Genomic DNA, 10194 nt, shown 5'->3' with positions numbered 1-10194 from the left:
TATAAACTAAATTATCATCCACTTTGTTACAGTAAAATTATTTGTTCATAGTCTACCGTATTTATTATTTTATAATCATCTTTTCTCCACTTTTATAATCCAAACTAAAACAATATGTTTCCAAATATAGACTATTATAATTCGAATAAAAATAGTCTAACACTTCAACGCATATTACTATAATCTATACTAAAATAGTATGCATTTCAAATAAAAATTATAATAATCTACTAAGAATAATAACCAAACTTAGTGCTCCATACATCGAAATTTGATTTAAACGTAACCTATCAAGAAAAGAAGAGTAATAAATTTCAAAACCAACTTCCAAATTCACAAAACTTAAGCGTTAAATTAACACAACCCTAATATTGTTATGGTCATTAATTAATAACACCAGCTGATTTCTTAAAAAAAAAAATGATTGTTCAAAATTAAGATGTTACCATAAGAAATTGAATCCCAACCTAGAACCCCATATATTCATTCATCTCACTGATATTTTTATACACTTTTCAAAAGAATAATATAACCCCAAAAATTATTTAAATAATGAGAGAGAACTCTTTAAAAAGAGAACACACACACACCCTAGCCATTGCCCTTGGAGTGTGAAAAGACAATTTTATCATCTAAGGAATCCAATATTAATTTGTTAAAATCAAGAATATTGTTGGGAAGTATAACTGCATAGATTATAGTTTTCCAAAACACCAAGGGCAATAATTAATTAATTTTACCCAATTTATTCACACATCATGAAAAAAAAAATTCTCTTCTTATCTATATATATTTGTGATTTCTAGGTTTTTAAGAAGAGAGCTTGAAGAAAGAGATCATTTTTGTTCAAAAAAAAAACCCTCAAATTTTTCCTTGTTTTTGTATTTTTTGTTCTTTGTGTTTGTTGTAAGTTTGTCATGGAAAATCATGGTGATGACCCTAATAGTCCAAATCACGGCTGTGAGAGAGCGGAGCCGGTGAGATCACGGTGGACTCCCAAGCCGGAGCAGATTCTAATTTTGGAGTCCATTTTCAATAGTGGAATGGTTAATCCTCCTAAAGATGAGACTGTTAGAATAAGAAAGCTTCTTGAAAAATTTGGTTCTGTTGGGGATGCTAATGTTTTTTACTGGTTTCAAAACCGTCGCTCTCGCTCTCGCCGTCGCCAACGTCAGCTACAAGCCGCCGCTACTCACCAAGGTAGCAGCGGTGCAATTCACTACGATTGTGGTAACGTCAGCAGTGGCGGTTACAACGGTGGAAGTGGTGGTATTATGAATTTTGCTGGGGTTTCCTCTTCTTATATCGGAGGAGGGTCCTCTTCTTCATCCTCCTCCGCTTCTGGGGTTGGAGGAGATTGTAGCGGTGGCAGTGGCGGGAGCAGTGGTTTTTCGATGTCGGGTCATATGGGTTTCTCAGAAGTTGATCAACAAATGGTTGTGACAAGTACTCCATCGTTTTGCCCTTCGGAAACCTCAAATTTAGAGTTTCAATCAGGTATAGTTGATGCATGTCTTTCTTCAAAGAAGAAAAACCCTCTTCATTTCGTTTTCACACCACTCCATTCAGAAGCTTAAATTAACAACTTTAAATAAAAAATTATTTTATTTTCACAAGTTGATAGATTATGTAAATTTCTCGAATTTTTTTTTCTTTCTATAAATGTGAGAATCAAAACCAACAAAAACTTCAAAACTTTTTGATGATGTGACAGTTCCTCCTTGAGCTGAAAATTTTGAACACTAACATCAAAAAACAAGGAAACTTTTTTGTTTTTTTAAATCTTGATGAATTATGTTTGTATTTGTTTTTATTTTTAAAAAATTACAAACACTTCACGGGAGAAGTAATGAGAATTAAATTGATGTTGGTGCCTCGATTTTCGATCTGAAATTAAATTTGCAAAAACTAAAAATGGAACTTTTGGGTAGTAAAATTAATATGAAGAGAATCAATATTTCTAGTTGGGATTTCCCAGTGCATCTTCTGATGTCTGTTATTGTCTTGTGAATATTTTAAAAAAATGAATGTTAAGAGAAGGGTTTTATTATTTTGTTTTTTGTTGAAGGTTATATTATAATATTCATAAATGGAGTTCCAACAGAAGTACCAAAAGGAGCAGTGGATATGAAAGCAATGTTTGGGGAAGAGACAGTGTTAGTTCATTCATCAGGACTCCCAGTTCTTACCAATGAATTTGGAATCTCTCTCCACACTTTACAGCATGGTGAAAGCTATTTTCTGGTAATTTTATTTTTATTTTATTATTATCTTCCCCACATTCTCTCTTCTTCTTCTTCTGAGAAAAAATATATTCCGTTTCATAACAATTTGACATTTTTTGTCTGCTTAAATCCCATGTGGCGTTTTCATAAGGACGCTAGGTAATTTTTAATTACTTGTTTTTGTTTTATGGAATCTGACTATTTAAGAATTCAAATGTTTCTCGAGTTTGCAAAGGCAAAAATAATTTTCGACGCTAGAAAACTAAAACCGAAATTGGGGTGATTTATATTCTTTTTATCAGTGGAACAAAAAGAATCAAATCGGTTTTACAAATGTGGTTTAAGGTTTTTGTTCAATATAATGCATCAGTGTACTTTTGTTGTTGGTTTCTATATATTTTCCTTATTGGATGAGCTGATGGAAAATCAAGCAATTACTAAGAGGGTTTTTGGAATATGGTTTGTGAATTTTGCAGTACAATGTTTTCTTTGTGAATTAAGAGATAATAAGTAAGAATGGATTATATTCATTTAGATTTTGAAGGAATAGGATGTTATTAAGAGAGGGTGGGAAGTAGATGCGTAGAGTTAGAGAAATGTGAGTAGAAAGAAGGATTATAATGGTGGTAGATGAAGAATGTGTATAGATTTTTCTTTTTTGAACAAGAAACTAAAAGGGAAAATGGATCGAGGATACACTGGAACATCTAAACTTAAGGGAAAGAACATGTATAGATTAGAATGTTAGAAGTCGATCCTGGGTATAGCTAGCTCAATTGGCGGAAAGACGTGTGTTTGTAAATACGAAACAAGAGATCTAAGTTTCTCGACCCAGTCCGTGTTGTGTTAGATTAAAAAAAAAAACTAGTTAGAGTATAAGGAAAGGAACAAAATAAGATAGAGATGTAAAAGAAAGTGAAAGAAGAAAAGAAGAAGAAAAAAAAAAAAGAATGCATGTAGATGAGATAGATTTGTGAGTAAGATCATAATGTGCAGAAAGAAGAAGAATAAAGTTTTGTCTACAAAAACATCAACAACAAAATGCTCTGAAAAGTGAATCAAATGTATACTAAGAAAAGTGTATAAAAAATAAAAATATAATCACACAGAAAAAAGAAAAAAAAAAGTGAAAGAGAAAAGTTTTTATTAGTTCATTAATTAGGTGTAAATTTATACAAATAGAACCAAATGATATCCTCAATTTCAGGACTAAAAGTACTTGCTAAGTGCATTAATTGACTAGGAATCTTTTTCATCGGAAAGGAAAGAATCAAATATATATATATATATATAACAAGATAAAATAGTTACATCAAACCACAAAACTTGAAATGGAAATTGAAATTAATATTCATATGGACACACAAAGAAGAGAATTAACAGAAACTGTTTGAATTCTAATTTTTGTATATATAGATTAATCAACTGATCTAAACGTCATGTCAAACACATCATTTGTTTCTCAGTTGTTTTAGCAAACTTAACACATGGAGAAGGTAGAAATTAGAGGGAAAATGGAAAGGAATAGTGATGAATGTGATATGTTTGGCAAGACAAGAAAAACTTTCCAGGATTCCATGAAGTTTGTCTGTGTGAGTAGGAACTTGAAATTAAATGTTGTTGAAGTGGGATGCCATATGATATCTTTGATATATATTCTTTAATTATTTGTAATGTATATTTGTGCCATATTCAATGAATGAACACAGAGAAACACAAAAACAAAGGCCTAATTACATTAAAGAAAAGAAACTGATGATGATGAAGAATTATAAGTGTGGAATTTTGGTATCACAGGTTTCAAGACCAACATGAGTTTGGGAAACAAAAGCAGTTGCCACCAGCAAGAAACAGCAGCGCCTACCAACAACAAAATTTTAAAAACAGATCTCAGCTTTCTTTTCTTTTCTTTTTTTTTCTTTTTCCAAATAATTTCACCTTTTTTTTCCCTTTTTATTTTATTTTATTTTTAGTGTTTATGTTTAATTTGGGGTTTGGTTACTTTTTAATGTGTTCTCTATGGGAAATTGGATCTAGTAGAAAAAAAAGAAAAAAGAAGAAGAAAAAAACTTTATCATAAAGTTTATATAGCATACCCATTTGGATATTTGTATACATAAATATGTGTCTCTTCTTTTTTTTTTTTTCTTTAATTTCTCTCTTTTGTTTTGGCAATTTTATGTGTATCTTATGGGAGACAAATAGTATCTCTTTTTGCTTCTTTCAAAACCCTAAAACAGAAGTCTTAGCTTTTTATTCAACTCATGAAAACAATGGAACTAACCCTTTTTTGTATTGTATATAGTATATGTGTATGGATTACAACTCATGATTTTGAAAGGTTTTTATTAAGAGTAATTCAGGATTAATGTTGGAAAGTTCTGAGATTTAACTTCGTTAATTTTTAGAGTTCTGAACAAATTTAAGCATGTTTATTTATAATCTCTTTATTTTCCATGGCTTTCAATGATACACTTTTTTTTTGTAAAAAAAAAAAAGGAAATAAATTTGAAAAAAAAAACCCCAACTTAAAAAAAATTGTTTTTTACCTTTTTTTCCCCCAAATTGCACAAATGTTTTTGAGTTAAGAAAATACTTTATTACAATCAATGTGGTTCGATTCGGTGAGATACTGACTCTTATTTAGACCCGATCGAAAGTTCAATCTCCTATCTATCCATGTTGTACTAAACAGTAATTAGTTTAATTTTTATGAGGTAAAAAAAAAAGATAATTATTATCAAATCTATTTTTCTGTTTTAAAATATTGTAATATAATAATTATTTAAATATATATTATCAAATGGGATACAAAGGTAGAAATTCAACATGATACATCAATAATGTTGAAACATTGCAAATTTAATTGAATTTTTTTTTTCTCAACTTGGAAACTATGTTGTTAATTTTCCATGTGTTGCATTCTTCAAATCCCTAAACCCTATAGATTATTATAATTTGTTGATCGATCTTCACAATCCCTTGGTTCAAACTTCAAATTATATATGCCATGAGATCCTAATTGAATTGTCCAACTATACCCAAATGGAAGAATTCTACACCACAATCATTATCAAGGTTATATATATAAATATTAGTGTTTTATGTTTCAACATTTCGATATATTTCATTTCAACCTCTTTTCTCTCGTTGTTTATGAACATGTTAAAATTTCTAACGTATTAACTTACACGACATATAACAACCTATTATCTTCCTAACTAATTTTGAGAAATTAGAATCTGTATTCATTTATAGGATATTTTCATTTTTAAAAGCAATTCAAGAGAAGTAAATAAAACATTGACATTTACCAAGTTTCTAGTGGACGATACCAAAGAATGTCGAAATCGCCATTAGGTGTTGAATTTAAACATTATTATTGCAAAAATAATAGGTGTTGAGTCCTTCTTGAATACAAAGTGATAAAGTTATTGGTTTCAAATTAGTTTGGTAATAGTGGTCAAAATGAGTAATTAGATGATAAAATCTTAACCATTTTTAACTTGGTCTTGTAAATTGTCTTATTCCAAAATTAATTATTGACCTTTATAAATTTCAATCTTATCCTTTTATTGTATTTTGTTTTTTGTTCTTAACTATTTCATCCCAATATCAATTATATTTGGACTGATTCCATTTTTTTAATGTATATATGTTAAACAAATGGTTTTTTAATGTATATATTTAAAGGCCTACGCTTTAAATCATATAAATTTTCAAATTAATTAAACAACTACCCTAAAAGGGATGAAAATATAGACAAATTAAATAATAATTAAAATTAAAAAAATTATTTCAAAGAACAAGAATGTTGGAAATATTTATCAACATAAAAAAAATTTAGTATCTATCAAGATTAGGTACGGATAGACTTCTATCATTGATAAATGTTAAAATGTTGTTATATTTTGTAAACGTTTTGGTTCGTTTTACTATACTTAGAAACAACCCTTAAAATTATGATCGCTTATTTACTTCCAACATTATAGCTAAATTACAATTAACTTTGTACTATTTTACTAACCAATTTTGTCAGTTTTTCCAAGTCTAAAATAAAATTTATAAAACATTAATTTACTTTCATGTCGTCACCATAATGTATTTTTTAAAAAATTCAATGATGATATGATTCCTTTAGTACGACAATTGAACGAAAATTTTGTTGTATTCATGTAAACTTTTTGGTGTTTGGGTACATTAAAAGTGTTAAAAATGTATCAACCTAGTTGAGATGTTTGAGTTCATCTCTTAATCATTCCAATATGCTTCTTATTATTGTTAAAAAAAAAAAAAACCAACTCTTAAAAATAGGATAAAACATATCCATAACTATTGAGCATACTAATTAGTAGAATGAATTTGTTGACAGATTCAACTATGAACTAATATTAAATCCACATACCTTCTTCAAGTTTGATTCATCACAAGCTCAATAGTGAGGATAAAAATGGTTATAAATTTTTGTGCCTATTTTCATAGTTTCTGGCATGCAATAGCTTTAATTACTGCGTCAAATTAAAGCTTATAACGTATAATAGACTAATTATTTATTTGGTCAATGGAATTTGATATGAGTGAGAAATTACTCGATCTAAAATATTAATAGTTGTCATTGTCACTTTGATCATTATCGTCAAATTATTGCAAAAATCAATAGATAGTATTTAATTTTTTATATATGTTATTAATAAAAATTAGCTTATATGGTACTTGCACTTATTCTAGGCTATATATATATATATATATATATATATATATATAATTTGAAACCAATCTATAATATATTTAAAATCAGACAGTATAGGATATTATTGTACCTAATTTACCATAATTCATCAACTTAAAGTTTTTGAATCAATCAATGTGATATAAGAGTAGGAGTTTAAGAAGTCTTGTCAAACTCATGCAATGTTATTTCCTTTACATTTAATATTAATTTCTAACTTGTTGGACTAAATTTCTAAACCCTATATGTCCTTGACCACCCGTTTTTGACCCATCCTTATTACATTGAGGATTCTCCTCTCCCCACAAGGACCTGATCAAGGCAAGTACTTATTTGGCTTTCCATACACACTTAGATGTGCTTAAGGTAAAAGCATCTAAGGTAAAAGAGTGTGAAGCTAGGGATTACTTGAGAGTCATATTCCAATTACCTTATATAAAGTTATAATTATATTATGGAATATTTATATAGAGCAAGTTGGCTTATGTTTTGCCCTAGAATTTTTAGAGTCGTTCGAGAAAATTAGATAACCTACTTGGCCAAGGAAAATGTGTATCGGGTTTTACATTTAGCTAAGGTTGATTGGGATCGTTGAGCATCTCCCTTAGGAAATATTCTAAGTCCAAATATGATTTCTTGAGTTGGAACATGTGTAAAAAGTATGTCATGTTAGGCATTTGGTGAGGCTCGACTTTGAACTTAATCCTAAGCTATCACTTTCGGTCCGTATCATATTTTTTGTTTGACTTTAATAGTTCATGTCAATGATATCATTTGTTTCAAAATCAACTGTAACTAATTTTCAAAGTTGAAAACTCTCAAATAATTTTATTGGCTCAAAAAATATTCACAACCTTGTAATGTTAGAACCAGTTTGACCATTCATATATACCAACAAACGATGTCAATATATATAATAGAAGCACTTACTATGTAATTATTGATTAAATTAATACGTTGATTGAAGAGCCAAATCTCATACCACCAATAATCCTTTGCTTATAAAGTAGACATCTCTTAAATTTTAATGGAAGTGATCTAAATAAAATATAATATACATATTGGATTTAATGGAATCAAAATAAACATTTTTATATCACCCAAAGAGCGATATAATGACAGTGGAAAACAATGACTCAGCCCTAAAGATTTGTTTAGTTGTTCCTTTAAGTTATTTAAATTTCAACTTATTGTCTGCTAGCAAACTCACATAATACACATCTTCTTCTCTTATTTCAAAATCATAATCACCTATATTTATAAACATAACCCAAAAACAAATAATTAAGAACATTTTTGGGAGGAAGAACACAAATTATATTTAGATTGCAATATATATGTTTTAGTCTCTAACGTTTGATCAATGTTTATGTTTTAGTAATTTTTTTAAACAAGATCCTTTATTTATTTTATTTATTATTATTATTTTGTGATAGCTAGTTTGCTAATTTGTTGTATCTTATTTGTTTATTTAGTAGAACAACTAAAGTAAGTCTTGACTTGAACCAATCTCACTGTTACTCATATATATTTTATAAATACTTATTTAGCTAAGCTTTGATTTGGGGTTGTATTTGCATTTGTTAAACCAATGAAAATGCAGATATAGACCAAGGTAGTTCTTGCTGCTTTTGTTTAGTATAAGACAATATTCACATTTCCAACGATTACTTTAAGAAATCAAGACATACACACACACAAATATGCACATTCATATTCTAATTCCATCTTTCAATGAAGTGTACTTCGTTTCTCCATTAATCCATCACTATAATATTTATTATCTAAATAATAGTTTAGAAAAAGTGTCCACCCATCAAGTAAAAACAAAAATATATATCATATGATACTCTATTAAATTAGATTTTTCAGTTCAATTTTTATTCGATTATGAGATAAGATATTACAATAATTTTAGTTAGGAAAAGTTAGTGTTTTTGTTTCACCTCATTAATCCTAGAGTTTCAAAATTTACACTTTCCGTTTTGATTCTTCACTAAATGCTCACTCTAACCCTAATATCTATTAATTAATTTAAAATAATTATGAAGTTAGTTTTAAAAATTAATTTAACAGTGTTCAAATCGTAAAATCTAAAAGATTATATATAAACCGATCTGATGACAATTTAAAACATAACGACTAAACTTAAAAGGATCGAAAATTAAACACAGAAACTATGAAGGGAATGAAAAATATATTTTGGGGAGGATATTATTGTAATAGAATATAAAAATGAATTAATTAGAAAGGGAAATAAAAGGAAAAAGAAATGGTTGGAAGTTGATGAAAAGCTGCATGGTGAGTACGTGGATTAGGGAAGCTTCAAAAAACGATGCAAAGAAATCAGCAACTTGGCTTTGCCTTACCGACCAACATAACCAATCTCTTTCTGACGGATGTTTTTTCCATTTTTTAAAAACAAAAACAGCACATTGTTTGAGAAATATTTTGATTCAAAAATTCACTTCTTTCCATTCTCATTGGCTGGCCCCAGCTATTTTTACACCTTTCTTTTTTACTGGGTTTGGGTTAAAATCTTCCTCTTTTCTATTTCACCAATGAAACTCACAGTCAATCTTTGAGTTTAGGAATCCAATGTATACTTCTTTTTACTTCTTTAATCTAAACCCATCATTTCATGCTTCAAGATTACAACAACAACAACAACAAAAAAAAAAAAAAAAAAATCTAACACCAATACTACTGATATAGTATGATAATTTTAAGTAATGGGTTAAAGACTTTATTCCGTAGTCAACTTGATTTTTGACCTATTCGAAAATTTGCTACACCGACCTCTACTTCTTTTATTCATTATTTGACATGCTAATATAAAATATTAGCTTGTTTGTTTATGGACATTACATCATTTTTAAACGCTACTTTCTTTTATGACAAACGATGAATGGTAATAGAGGGAAATAAATTCATACTAGAAATTTTAAATGCTATTCTTGTATTTAAAAGAAATAAGCATAAGTTTTAAAATTTTAAAATATAATTTTAAACCATACTTCCACCTACATCCTATCCTATGGGATTTTTTTTTCTATTATTTATCTTTTACATATACATATAAAATCCAAACTAAACTATGGAATCTTTTATATGTATGTATGTGTTCATGAATTCAAATGTTTTTTTATTATTATTATTATTGAAAAGTATTGTCAAGAAATTGTGAAAGAAAGGCACGATTTCTGAAAAGAAAAAACCAAACTCAAATTAAAATCAAAG

At 28.3% G+C, this 10194-nt stretch overlaps 1 protein-coding gene across 2 annotated transcripts; it reads left to right on the top strand.

The window, feature by feature from the left end:
- Positions 1-834: 834 nt before the first annotated feature.
- On the top strand, positions 835-4342 carry LOC103486815 (WUSCHEL-related homeobox 11). Of its 2 annotated transcripts, none has more exons than XM_008444911.3 (3): positions 835-1497; positions 2105-2244; positions 4023-4342. In XM_008444911.3, the coding sequence occupies exons 1-3, from the start codon at positions 918-920 to the stop codon at positions 4038-4040; spliced, it is 738 nt and encodes a 245-aa protein (XP_008443133.2). In that variant the 5' UTR covers positions 835-917; the 3' UTR covers positions 4041-4342. The 2 variants fall into 2 exon arrangements, with proteins under 2 accessions (XP_008443133.2, XP_008443132.2); XM_008444910.3 differs by having other exon boundaries at positions 2069-2244.
- Positions 4343-10194: the final 5852 nt, after the last annotated feature.

The sequence above is a fragment of the Cucumis melo genome, chromosome 4 (genome assembly GCF_025177605.1).
Source record: "Cucumis melo cultivar AY chromosome 4, USDA_Cmelo_AY_1.0, whole genome shotgun sequence".
NCBI classification, from domain to species: domain Eukaryota; kingdom Viridiplantae; phylum Streptophyta; class Magnoliopsida; order Cucurbitales; family Cucurbitaceae; genus Cucumis; species Cucumis melo.
Note: the sequence above shows the minus strand (reverse complement) of the source record. Positions and strands in the feature narration are given on the sequence as shown.

Coding starts and splice junctions, on each gene's coding strand:
- LOC103486815 (XM_008444910.3), top strand. CDS start 918: ATGGAAAATCATGGTGATGACCCTAATAGTCCAAATCACGGCTGTGAG. Junction 1,498..2,068: donor AAATTTAGAGTTTCAATCAG/GTATAGTTGATG, acceptor TTTTTGTTGAAG/GTTATATTATAATATTCATA.